We start from the raw sequence: 14624 nt of genomic DNA on the forward strand, positions 1-14624 counted from the left end.
ACGTCAACCCCTGCATGAGACCATATGCTGGTGTGGTTGGCCCTGGGCTCCCCCTAATGCTCATAATGGGTCCTCATAGGGCTGGACTCAGTCAGTATTCCTGCAAGATGAAGGCACTGAAGCTATGGACTGGGTCGCCAATTTCCCAGACTAATCCGATTCAGGACATCTGGGAAATCATGTCTCGATCCATCCACCAATGTCACGTTGCACCACAGACTGTCCAGGACTTTTTGGATGCTTTAGTCCAGGTTTGGGAGGAAATCCCTAAGGTGACCATCCACCACCTCATCAGGTGGAAGCCACATACAATACTGAGACTCATTTTGACCTGTGTTAAGGACATATCAAAGATGGATCAGCCTGTAGTATTTTTCCACTTTAATTCTGTGCGACTCAAGGCCTCCAGTGGTTAATATATCTAATTTCTATTAATGATTTTTGTGTGATTTTGTTGTCAGCACATTCAGATTTGTACAGAACAAAGAATGTTATTGGAGAGTTTCATTTATTTTTTTGAGCAGTGTAAATCTCACAAAAGCGCTCCTGAGTTATTGATGCTTCACAGCATTCAAGACACTAATGGAAAATGTGGCATCCATGGCAAAAAAATGAAATAGAAGTAAATCAAATCTTAAAATAAATTTACTTTACACTGCTTTGACCAGGTGAGACAATATGAAATGGTATAAAAAGATGTACTTGAAAATAAGAATAAAACAACACAATTTCATATTGAAGTGCTTAATATGTAATTACTTTATTTTCATGGCAAAAGGTAATTTTTTAGGTTGATCCATTTAAATGCACTGATTTTAAGGATTTATATATACAATTTAGACACATTTAAACACAAATCTTTTCTAGTCTGTCTTTGTGCTGACCTTACAGAGTGATTAATTTGTTAAAGAAAGATCCTTGTTGCTTGTGTTTATACATTTAAGGTTAGATAAAAATAATTTTATAACCAGTGTACTTTCTTACCATATGTGCCCAGTCAGTTAAAATAACTAACCGGATTATGATTATTCAGGGTCTTTGTCCATGTTTATATGTGTCTGATGGATAAACTGTCAAGCACTACAAAAGAAAAAATAAAGATTGTCTCATTAGGCTCTTTAATTTAGATCCCTTGTTGTCATGGAAACAAAAAAAAGATAAGTGAAGACAAAAAGATGTTTCAGTTCTAATGTTTGGATAATAACAGCACAAAGTCTCATGTTTATCTAGTAAAACATTTTCTCACTGTGCTGTACCCCAGAAACGTGAAACTCAGTATATTAAAAGCTATATAGTGAGCTATTGCAGAAGGCAACAGATGGGAATTGTTGTGTTGCACTGAATCCACTGTGACTCATTCCCAGACTGACATCATGATAACTCAGCTCGAAAACTCCTGGCGTCAACCAACCTTCATCTTGGCAGCAGCTCACACTATGTTATTTCTTACTGAAGCTGCACGGCATATCAAGCGTGTCAGTCAAGGTCGCGCATCAGGTGGGCGTCACAATAAAAAGGCATGGTAGACCAGATAGGACATTATAACAATGCATCAAGATATTACTAACCTTTGACACCAACGGGTAATTTTAGAGGAAGTGTTTACTGTCATCACACATACAATAGATTTTAAACACAACGGACCACATGCAACAACATTTTTGTATTCTTGTCATAACTTTCTAAGACTCTTCTACCATTGGCTCCTGGGAGTTTGCAACATCAAATTCAAAAAACCTTAATTTCAGTAAATGATGGTAAATGATCCTCGTAAACCTGATGCAATCCAATTGAGCAAAAGTGAGCGCAAGTTAATGAGAAATGTAAATCTGTATGATTACCACCCAAATAATGCCATGTTAAACTACGACTTCCAACGCTGTCAGAAGGCGTTCATTTACAGGAATGGCAAAGAAGAGGCGCTCAGTGAACTTCCTGAACTGCTGCCAACAGGCAAACAATAATCCAAGATTAAAAACAGGACCATGACGCTGCTACTGCACACAGTTTAGGGTGTCACATAATTTAAAGCTTCTTAAGAGAATGCCCTTTTTTATTGCAGCTATTTTAGGTTTAATTGATTTTGTGTATTTTAAACTAACTAATCTGCTAGAAATGCCAAAAAATATTAAAAACGGTGTTGTTGGGGATACCAGAAATTGAACAATTGTTTTTTTTTTTTTTTTACTTATTAAATTAAACAGAAAAACTAGATCAAATACAGTTAATTCCTAAAACCCATAATATGAAACCTATGTAATTTTTACAGTAACTGCATGGTTCAGGTTTTTAGGGTCTAAAAAGTAAATTTACTAAATATGAAAGAACATTTTTCTGCTTTGATAAGAAAACCTAGACAGAGATTAACTTCTTAACCGAGACCCCTGGGGCTGGAAAAGTATTTTTGTTAAATGTGTCATTTTTTTCTTCCAAACATTCAATGTAGAAAAAAAAAGAATTTAAAAAAGTTTTAAAACTTGTTAAACTCTTCCTGCAGCAAAGCAAACAATAACAATTTAGTTGTTCTTTTCCATCGTTGCTCTGGATGAGGGGTAAATTCAGTTCAATTTGGTTTATTTATATAGCACCAACTCACCACACATGTCATCTCGAGGCACTTTACAGAGACAATTCAACCAGATCATAGTCAAACTTATACAAAGTTTTCCATCTAAGGAAAACCAGGTGATTGCATCGACTGATTGACTCTTCACACCAAGCATGCTTTTAGCGACAGTGGAGAGAAAAAACTCCCTTTTAACAGGAAGAAACCTCCAGCATAAATCAAGTGTTGCTTAAAAAGAAAACTTTTTAGCAGATAAACTTACACAAAGAGTTTGAAATTGTTGTCAAACTCTGTGCTAGCATCAAATTCAACTGTACGCACCAGAATTTAAATCTACTAAATATTCAATATGTCTTAAAAATATTGAGAATTTAAATGTTTTCTTATAAATCGTCTTCAGATATAAGTTGTATATGGGTGCTACTAGTGAATACTAATCTGAGCTGGGATAGATAAATCTCTTTTTAACATTTTCACTAATACACCAGATGTTTCACCAATATTAGCATCAGTATTAGCATTAATAATCAAGTATGTTAATATTGTTGATGATGCCGAGAAAAAGTCAAAAAGTTTCTGACGAGTGTCAAAGTAACGCTTTCAGCAAAATGTTTTGTTCACTCTGCTTGTTTATTTTAATGAAAGCCCTACGTTGAACAGCCTGCAAACATCAGCAAAAGGCTGCGGCAAACAAATAATCTTGCTCTAGTGTTATCCAATGGGCTAAAATAAAAAAAAATTACACGCATTACTGTGAAAATGAGAATGCTTGTACAAAATAGAATGAAAAGCAGTTTCCTGAAATGTGGGGGAATTTATGCGACATATCCTGAGCATGCATCATAATAAAAATATTTATCAATTACAAAATATTGTTGATGAAATGTAGAGAATTTTTCAACAAAAATGTTCATTTTTACTTTCAATATTGCTGTACTTAAAAATAGAAAATGTCTTAAAAACAGCACCGCTCTTTGAAAATCATTAAAAAATGAACACAGTGCTAATTATCCATAAATGTCCAGAATCAATCCTCGTGTTTTTTTTTTAATAAACCTGGTACGGTGGTTTTTTGCATACCAGCTAACAGTCTTCAGCAGAGACAAAGACATTTATTTTATCTTACCCCTTTACTTCTGGTTTAAGATGCAAGCTATTTTAGTTTTTTTTTTTTTTTTCTATAGATTCTCTTGGAAAAACTGTAATTTTAAAGTGTTATAAAGACACTTCCCAGACGGCTTCCTAGAAGAAAACAAAGTATGAAACTCAAACTCTTTTTGTCCATATTGAGCAAACCAACATAACACCCATCTACAGGGACAGTGTGTAACAAATTTGACTTTTTTTTAGCAAAACTCAAGTATTTTTTAAATAAATACATATTTATACAGTCCATCCTCTTCTATAATGCAAGAATTTTCAGTTGTTGTGGTCATGTGATCCTGGCTTTGCACAGACAACGATTGGACAGATGAATTAGTTCACCTTCTACTCCAATACTATTGTTACCTGTTGGGGTTACTCCAGGATATGGTTGAAATGTGTAGAATAGGTGGAGGTCTCACGATACAGAATTTTTTTTATTATAGTAAAATTTTATAAAATCTGTTTATAAATTTATAAAAAATGTTTTGTAACGCACATGGTTGACATGTTAGCAAGGTTTTGGATTGACTGTGTTCTCCAACTCCAGTCCTCCAGACCCACCTCAATCAAATTACAGGATCTTTATCAGGCCTCCGCAGAACTCAATGACATGCTGAGGAGGTAATTAAGCCCATTTATTTGGATGGTTTGGGTTAGAGTGAATCTAAATGTTGCAGGATATTAGCTCTGGAGGACTGCTGTTGGAGAACAGGGGTCTAGTAAAAGAAAAGATCTATGACATTTGTTTTGACCCTGGTATACTACTGTAGGTTTGACCCTTCATTGACTTTTAAAAAACAAAATTTAGATAAGGAAGTAATAAGCTTCTAAGGTGCCAGCTCAGACCGAATAGAGACATTAAACATTAAAGAGTACTCCACTACCTTTAAATTTTATGTTTGTACTGCATCACTGAAACTTTCTTGGTTTGAGACAAGCAATAAAATTGCAATGCTGCATAAAACTAATCACACTCTGATAAAACGTGTTTAAACCATATAATAAAACATTTATTTATTTTAAGAAAAAACATTTTAAAAAGGCAGTTTTACTAAAATAAAAAAGATTGCTAAAATCCTACAAGCTATTCTTAGCTCAAGAGCTGAACTTATGGCATCTCTAGTTTGAAGGTCTTTGGTATTGATTTTATACTTTTCGATAAATAATAATACATTTTTCTGCCTGTGTAATTTTTTTAAGATAAAAAATGTTATTATTTTTGGGCTCACCCAACAAAAGCCAAGGTCAATGTATAGCTGCAGGCTGTGTTTGTCTTTAAGCAAAGATTCCACAGCAGCATGTTAATAATACTAAATATAAGGAAAGCATGATTGTTCTGTATGCCGTTTTCCCACTATGTTGTGTTGAGAAAACATGCAGTGCAATACTTTAAAACAGGAAATCAGCCATCAGTTACTCTGTCATTTACACCATGGTTTTGCTGCTGTCACATATAAAAATGCCTGCTGCATGGATGCCGTTTCCACAGCCAGCAGATGTTAAAGTCAATGAACGCAGCACACTTAACTCAACATGTGTCACCAGCTAAAGCTGAGGAGAAGATATCAGATCTACTTTTCCTTGTAAGCTTGTTTTACCACTTCCCTCTATGGCTAAGGTTCATTGGATAAAACACTTTCACAGATTGCTCCTTTTCAACTGTAAAAAATAATAGTTTTAGAAAATAATACCTGATAAAATATTTTATAGAAAAAAATGAAATATGAACAAAATTGAAAAAAATAAAAGTTGAAAGTATAAAACATAAAAACAACTGACTAAAAAAAACATGAAAGATTAATTCTTACAGAAGCCTTGAATGATCTCCCGTTCCAGCTGCCAGCCTGGCACTAAATAACTAGGCTAGTTTTTAATATTCTAACGGCTTTTGTCTAAAAAAGGGACACACTGATGATGATAAACTGCATCATTTTGACAGTAATTCCATCAAATTCTGGCATTTAAGCTTCTGTGTCAGATCTGCTCTATTTTTGTGTATGTTTAACAAGATCAGGAAGCCATATGCTGTTCTCTAAGCACCGACTGCAGAGATTTAATTGCATAACAGCAACAGTAAAAAAACGAAATAAAATTCCTGCAGTGCTAATTTGCTCTTGATGCTCTCCTAAATGGTTCATTTAAGTTGTTTTTTTTTTTTCACAGCTCAGGATAAAAATCCCCTACGTTTAACCATGACTCACACGAACCATAAAGGCTGGATGATTGTGAATAACTTCTTAAAAGACAGCATGCTGTCATATTTTTTCCCACCCACCTCCTGACTGTTCTCATGTGGTTAAACTGAAAAGAACCTCAGAGAACAACCCATTTTAAAAGGATCCACTGGGTTTCTACTACCTTAATATTTTCAGATTTTTTATTTTTTTTGTCCTGAAATGAGGTAAAGGAAATGGAGCCTAGGCGGAAGTTCAACTGATGAAACTAACTGCTCTCCTACATCCACCTGCGCCACAGCCAATCAGCTTTGAACCAAGCCTCCAAGAAAGCCAATCGGCATCCAAAGTTCATCTTAAAAGGCCTCCGATTCACTTGTGTGCTCCTGTGTGCAGGCTGTGGATGCACTGTGACATCATTTAGATGACACAGTTTCAACCCACCTCCAGCCCCTCCTCCACCATTGCAGCTAAAGTTTCAGGAGAGTGTCGTCCTCCCAGACTCTAACTGCGTTCCCTGTCTCATCTCAACCGGTCCGGCAGAAGACCGCCATGTTGAGCCTGGTTCTGCCAGAGGTTTCTTCCCAAAGGGGAGTTTTTCCTCTCCACTGTCGCTTCGTGCTTGCTCATCATGGACTCCCCTCTTCCACGTCCCTGAGTGAAGCTCTAGTATCAGCTCATGCAGTCCAATGGATCTCCCCATAAAGCTCAGAAGACCGACTCACTAACCAGCAGTCTACAGACTGACCAACTTCATCTATCTCCACACCACCATCAGTTTCAGGCCTAAGGTGGAAACAGCCCTGTTCTTTGCTCCTGTTCATGCATATCTAGCGAAATTAAGTGCTATGTTTCCTGCCGAGGTCTGAGCGCCAAAGACCAAGTAATTATATAAATAAATTTCTCCTAATTGTCTTTTCTCTTCGTGTGAGTTTTTCAGATTGAAATAAAAACAAAAAACAAAGGAAAGATAGAACCAATATGGGGTTGATGGTCTAACTTGGGCAATCGGAGTGAACGAGTTTTGAATCTTTGAAGCCATTCCAGGAGGCAATGTCTTGGCTCTCTAAACACAAACCATCAACCCAATGATCTTTTTAAAACAGACTAGAAATTATGAAATCATAGCTAGCGTTGCTCTCTGCAGACTAAACCAACAGTAGAGATGCAGGATGTGAGTACTGGATTAGTATTTGGGCTTTTATATCAGTGTCAGTGTTCTCTATAACTCCAATAAATAGGATAATTATCATTAAACATAATAGAAAACATTTTACCCTACCACTGTGGACTGTTTTCTCTGCTTTTTTTAAATTTTTGACTTAATTTTTTTCTTCTAGATTTGATATATATTATTTTTTCTTCAAACTTAAATTTTTCAGATTGAGATTTATAAATCACATTCTTCTCTAATTATATTACAGATCAAATTCAAATTACTTCCGGGGGAAGGTTTTCCCTCTGGAGTAGGGTGGCCAACCATCCCTTGAAAAATGGAATTGTTCTGTTTTTAGAAATAGATGTACCTGTCCCGTATTTAGTGGAAAAGGAACTCGATTACTGTGAGAGTCAAAAATAGTAAAAAGCTAATGGAAAATGAAGAACAAGGGCACGTTAGATACAAAACCTACGGTAAACTTGTTCCCGGGCCCTGTCCTACATTGTGACCAATGAGCTGACAACATTTTTTTATAGACTTAGACAGATTTACTTGTCATTTTGTTTACACAAGTGTAAAACTAAAATAAATTTCATTTAGAACAGCTCTCTGGACAATTTCATCTTATTCTATAAGTGCAGCCTTTAAAATAGCAAAATAATATATAAATTAAGCATAATAATAATAATAATAAAACATCGCTATGCTCCTTTGCATAGCAATGCTCCTCCTCCGAAAAAAAAAGGATGAAGAAATATAGAGAGGAATAGGAAAAAACAAATACCTGGGTGGAAGAAGTCAGGTATAATGAATTTGAAGCAGACTGCAAATATGCATCTAATTCAATGTAGATTTCAGTCAATTAGTTAAGAAAATCATTTCACACACAAAGGGGGGCTAAAAAAAAAATCACCATGCCTGGAGGGGTAAAGGCAATTGGGTCAGCTGGCATGCACATGAGGGGTCCATTTCTTTCCAGGGAGTTGGCAACCCTACTCTGAAGTGAGGAGGAGATGCATTTCTATTGGTCTGCTGGGCGTTAGCAACTATTTTATTGGAATGAGCATTTGTACTAGAATCAAAGTGAAGAGAATATGATTTGTAAAACTCAATCTGGAAAACTGAAATAAAAAAAAAAAAGAAAATCTGTCCAAAAAAAATATGATGAATGGATTTCAAAATAATTTTCAAATACTAAAGTTCAGAGATCAGCAAACATCGTTTTGATTAAAACTTTTCAAACTTTTTTCAAAAGTTTCATTGCTGGTCAAATTTTTTATTTTAAATTTTTAAATTAGACATTAAAACTTTGTTGTTTTCATGTGACCCAAATTCACCCCATTTCTCCTTCTCACCGTTGTTGCTCCTCTTGTGCAGCTCCTCCTTGCCGTTCTTGCTGCTGTTGCCTGTCATGGTCCTTCGGGCCGAGGAGCTCTTGCTGGTGTTCAGCTTCCCTGAGCTGTTGCTCGACACCGAGCCGTCCTCGCTTGGCAACCGTCTGCAGTGGCCATAGCAACAGAGAGACGAGGGAGGAGAGGAGAGGAGGGGGGAGTGTGAGTGTTTACACAGAACAGGCATCATTTCACAGTTATTACTGGCAGCAGACTATCAACTTTAATTACAAATGAGAAAACAATGTTAGTGGGTAATTAGCTACAAGAATAATTCAAAAGAGCTTCAGAGAGAAACTCGTTCAAAAAGTGGAGAAAGCAGGTAAAATGATGCAGGTGGAAACTTTTTCGTAGATTTTTTTTATACTCAAAAGAAAAATCTTTAAACCCAACAGATCTGAATATGTTTCTTCAATATGAAAGGACTTCTATGTTTACATTTACTGCGATGCTCCTCAGAAACGTTCATAAACCTGAGAATAACAACACTGAGCCCACAAAATCGAATTCATACTATCTGGATTAAACAATGTCATTTATCATTTTGTGGGTGGAAATAGAAGGAAAATTATACAGTTTTGAAATATCATTTTACAAATAAAAATCTTAAAAGTAAAATATTAAAGGTATAGTGGAGGATGTTCTTTTTCTGGATCGATTCTGGAACGATGCATACAGCAACTTTTAAACAGAGCGTGCACGAGGAGAAATGGGCTCATGCACGCTCTCACACACGTTTAATTGGCGTTCCCTCTCAGGAGCGGGTACAGGGTTGTGCATGTGCATATTGTTTTTAAAGTGGAGAGGGCAGGTCTTTTCAAAAATTTGCAAAAATCCTACATTATACTTTTAACAAAATTTGGTGTCCATGAGTGAGAGTAAGAGCGTTGATTAAAAAGTCTAGTCAAGTACTGAGTTACTCAGGATAACATAATAAAAAAATTAAAATCATTCAATAAAGAATGACCTAAATTCAATTTCTTTAAAGACTATAAAAATATAAAAAAAATAAACAAAAAATGAAATTAAGAAGGAACAAGTCCAGGCAAAAGAAAAAATATCCAAACATATTTTCTTATTAACGTGCACTTATGAAACCGGAAGCACCAGTACAGTATTTACTCCTTCAATTCAAGTCAGCTTGCATTACTTGAATATTCAGAAATTTTCTGCACCTCGGAAAAATCGGAAAAAAGCTCCGTAGGAAAAAACATGGTGGAAAAACAGCTCCTACTGGTGGGGGATCTCAAAAATACATCTTAAAACAGCTTATTAACCCCACAAACACCACCAAGAGCTGGCTATAATATTAGGTACAAGAAGAAAAGCTGTGCTTCAGATAAAAGCAGCAGATGTTTCATCCACTCGTCTTATTTGCACCATTACTCAACAGTCAGCCAATGGTTCATGGTAAAGTAAAAAAAGCTGCTCTAGCCATGACATCTGGACCCATAAAACTCACTCATTGTTACAGTTACACCATTTTTCCTGCTTCTAAAAAAAACTACAGTTACGTCTGAAAATATTACAGCCATCAATTAAGGGTCAAGAAGATCAGATCTGATGAATCCCTTATTTCATTTTAATCTATCAACACCACAACGGCCATAGAAACTTGGCATCATTTAACGGTAACATCCTCCTAAATATCAGTGCTAGACAATATCCATCAATTTATGACCAGAGTTCAACCTCCAACAGGATAATGTACCCTGTGGGAAAACTCAGATCAAACTGGTTTAGGGGAGTTTTGGCCTAGTGGTTAGAGAAGTGCGCTTGTTCTCTGAGAAGATGGCAAATACCAAGTTCGATCACCAAGGTCTGCCTTCTGGGTCACAGAGCAACAACCTTAACCCCATACTGCTCCCCGAGCGCCGCACAGTGGCAGCCCACTGCTCCCCGAGGCAATGGGTTAAGATGCAGGAGTGAATTTATCCAATGTTATATCAATGAAGTTCAATTATTAATATGTTTCTTAAAGATGAAAATGCACATCCCGCACATATCAAACAACTTCTACGCTATTTGATGTCAATGCAACGAAGCACCAGTTTTGGATGTGGTCAAACATCATAGACAAACAGCTCGCTGAATGTATGTTTCCAAAAATCAAGGCAGTTTTCACTGCGATACAAGGCACATACTGTAGATACTAGCAAGGCATCCCTCAAAAAGCAAACAACATAGTTTTTTTATGTTTCTTCTGATGTACTGGTTGTCTCAGACACACTCACGTACACACATAGCGGACAAACACATGAACACCCAGTGCTTTGTAAGCTAGAGTAGCTAAACAACATGACAGGCTTGTCTACAGGTGGTGTGAAAATCATGGATCACTGAGAACAGAAACGGAAAAACCACAGGCGAGGCAAATGTGTGGCTTACAGGTATGCACGCTCACACAACGACAACAAACACACTGCGGCCAGACCGTTAGCCTGTGATTGGCTGCTCTATGGTAAAAGTCATGTGGTATTCAGCAAAAGAGCCGCAGGGATGGAAAGCAACATGCAACGTGAGTTCCATGTAAATCTGTTTGTGAAGGGAGCAGCAGAATCGGTAATCACCCTGCTGGAATATCTGTCTCAAGTCTTTCCTGTGTGCCTCACAGACTGCAGCTCTCCAGAGGAGCCACTGAGCAGAATAAACGCACGTTGACTGAACCTGTCCATATATGCTGCACCATGGTTAACGTTTAGTCTGTCTCTGATTCCCTCCTCAACGAATCAACAGGTAAAACATGGCCACTGAAAAAAAGAGTTCCTAAAATAGGGGTCATTGCTTTGTCAATCGAAAGAATAGGTGCTAATTGCATTAACATTAAAATCAGGAAGATTGATCATTTGCCTCTCAAATGAGAAGTAATTAAACTTACAGACTTGTGCATTAGGCAATGTTATTAGGTCAGAGCAGCTAAGGACTCCAGTGGTTCCCACCCCTGTTCCTCAGGGACCCCTGCCCTGCATGTCTTAGGTGTTTCCTTGTTGCATCACACCAGAAAAGAATGGATGATTAACAGGCTTCTGCAGCACCTGATGGCTGAGCAGGAGCCCTAATTCGAATCAGGTATGCTGGAATAGAACAAACCTAAAAACATGCAGAAGCAGGGCGGTGTCCCTGAGGACCAGGGTGGGAACCACTGAGCTAAGCACTGCTAAGGCTTATTGGCTTATAGTAATTTGAATGTTTATCATTCTTCTGACAAATAAACACCAATTAAAAAGACTCTCCAAACTCTACAAAAATCGTCCCCCAAATGAAAATTAACCTATTTAAAGGGAATTAAAATGAGAGTAGCAGAAGGGCTGCACCAGCTAAAAGGATGAGCTGCAATTAAAGAAGATCCCTCCCAGTCATGAAACAATCTCTTGGAGTCATACCCTAAAACCAACAGGAAGTCAGCCAATATGTGGCAAATAGATTTTTATAGATATTGAACCTTAAGAAAGTTCTCCTTAAATTTTTGATTGACTAAGAACTTGCTAAGTAGTAAAGGCATGTGAGATAAAGCATTATGGTGGAGGAACGTGGCCAGGCCTCGAATGCCGCGTACTTGCATAGGAGTTTAAAATGGTTAAACTTTTAAACAGAAAAGCCAAATAAGACTAAACTTGGTAGTATTGATCCCCTCCTGGTGCCTGATGTGGAGTAAAAAATGTTGAGGTATGTCTGTTCTTAGCCTCACTGCCTCCAAACGAAGGTCATGACATAAAATCATAAAATTGTGAGAATAAAGTCGTACAGTTATGAGATGAAAGTCGTAATATTACCAGAAAAAAAGTCACAACGAGAATAGTCATAAAATTACTTGAATAAAGTCGTAATATTATGAGAAACAAGTTGTATTTTATGACAACTCCTACAAGAAGCACTTTCTTCCCTAAAATGAGGAATGTGGAACGTTACGTGAAGTTATACTTTGGCTCTGGTTTGACAAATAACGAAATCTTTTAGCACACAAACATCAAATTGGGCAGTATGTCTTAGTAGACTCTGTTTGGTGGTGCAGGTTGGCCGTCATATTCTGTTACGATTTTATTCTCGTAATATTACAACTTTATTCTCGTAATGTTGTGATTTTATTCTCAAATAAATAAATAAAAATCTGTAGCCTGGCCCCAGTACTCTGTCATACAAGTTGTCAGTTTTAGTCTGACGATAAAGTTTTTTTTTTTTTGCTTTCAGTTGTTCAGAGAGGAAGGAGACCACATCAAAACCAGTTCTGAAATAAACAAAAATTGCTTGTTTGTTGCCCCTTATGGATGTAGACTTCTAACCAACAGATATTATTATAATTGGGGGCATTTGTTATAAAATGCATCAACATGCATTTACTTAGCAGTTATGTAGTTTTCAAGTGATCTATAGATTCTAATCTAACTTGTATACATCTTATCCATGTTATGCATCTCATGTTTTTCTTTTTTTAATAAAAACAGTTTGACTCTCAGCCTCAGGTGATGGTAAAGTCCAACTTTAAACCCATATCTTTGTGTTTTCGTTCTTCCCATTTAAACCACCACAACATTGTGTATCCAGCTAATGTGTAGTCAGGTAGAGAAACAACAATTCCTCCTTATTTAATCCTCATTTCCCTATGAGGTTTGCGTTCCAGGTCGGGAAAGCTGATTATCACACTTCACTGGCGCCTGTGGCAATGTAGCATTTCATCATTGTTATACAGAAAGGCTCCCTCTAGCTCGCATACAGCTGGGGTTATAAATATACATGTATTTATCATCCTTGAGAAGCAAAGCACAACTAATCCCACCCCCATTCATTTTCTGTTGAGCAGTGAGTAAATAAGAAGCTGTATCTTTACCTCATTCTTGGATTTTAATTTATGTAAAATTATGAGCGGAGACTTGATCATCTCATGTATGAAGGAACGATGTCATTACTCATGTGGGTGGATTCATGTGAGTGGTAGTATTTTAAAGTTTACAACAAACTGCTTACTAATTTTGTTTGAATGGATTTGATGATCTAGCTCAGAAAGCAAACAGGACAGATTCAAGAGAAAAACAACAACTAACAGATGACTTCTATTTGTTTATGTTGTGTTTCTTTGCAGCTACTTGGGCCTAATCCTTTAAATTGTCCTTTAAACTGTCAGCATAATTCATGATCTGTTCAATTTGTTTTGATGCAATTGGTTTAACAATAGTTTTTTTGACTGAAGGTAAAATTTATGTTTATGCATTCAGCAGATGCTTTTATCCAAAGCGACTTACAAAGTAGGCATTAGTGTGAAGGGTCTTGCCTAAAGCCGGGCATGCACTGTGCGATATTTTCAATTGTTGCACGCAGCTACAGCTCACAATGTACGACCAAACTGCAGGGTTTAAAAGTTCAAAGCTCACGATGCATGTTCTTACACTGTGTGCCCCGACGTTCTGATGCGACGGCCGACTGAATTTCAAACACACTGAAAAATATAATGCAACCATTTTTGGCATTTCCTTAATCATATTTAAGTAACACAATTGTTTCATGTAGCAGGGTAGGACATAAAATAATTGTGTTAAAGTTACTAAATATGATTAAGTAAATGCCAAAAGTGGTTGCATTATTTTTTCCAGTTGATTTTCTCCCGACCTTACGATTAATAATTGGGAGGTGGTCAAGAGAGGGTGATAGCCAATCGTTACCACCTGTATACTACACGATGCACGATCAGGTTGAAAGTCGGCCTGATCGAAAATGTTCTTGCATAGCTGGACAATCAGCCCAAAAAGGGCAAAAAAATAAAATATAATCATACAGTGTTTGCCCGGCTTAAGGACCCACACAGGCAGTTCATTCCCCAGTGTGGATTCAATCCCATGGCCTCCTGTGTGCAAGGTGGGTGACCTACCGCTTGAGCTAGCCAAATAAAAATTATAAATATAAAAAAAAATTGGTTGACTGGAAAAATTGAATATCTAAATTTGCTTAATATAATGCTGCAGGATAGTTTTATGTAAACAACACAGATGCAATATTAAAGAATTGTTCATTTCCAGTTTATACCTAGGGATGGGGATCGTTAATATTTATTGATATCGATACCTTTATCGATACTCCTTATCGATCCGAGTCTTTATCGATACCACTATCGATACTTTTCTGTTATTTGGTGGAAAGACGATGCTGCAACTAACGATTATTTTGAAAATCGATGAATCGGCCGATTATTTTTTCGA

The 14624-nt window shown here is 36.8% G+C and overlaps 1 protein-coding gene across 7 annotated transcripts in view; it reads right to left on the minus strand.

Annotated features, from left to right (window-relative positions):
* LOC107100951 (UPF0606 protein KIAA1549L-like) overlaps positions 1-14624 on the minus strand; it is a 174282-nt gene that overhangs the window by 27261 nt on the left and 132397 nt on the right. For all 7 annotated transcript variants that reach the window (XM_015399651.1, XM_015399649.1, XM_015399652.1 and 4 more), the window contains one exon: positions 8401-8543. In XM_015399651.1, coding sequence (XP_015255137.1) covers positions 8401-8543 — 143 coding nt within the window. The remainder of the gene's footprint in view (positions 1-8400; positions 8544-14624) is intronic.

This window comes from Cyprinodon variegatus, unplaced genomic scaffold, assembly GCF_000732505.1.
Source record: "Cyprinodon variegatus isolate N-32 unplaced genomic scaffold, C_variegatus-1.0 Scaffold1035, whole genome shotgun sequence".
In the NCBI taxonomy this organism is placed as follows: Eukaryota; Metazoa; Chordata; class Actinopteri; order Cyprinodontiformes; family Cyprinodontidae; genus Cyprinodon; species Cyprinodon variegatus.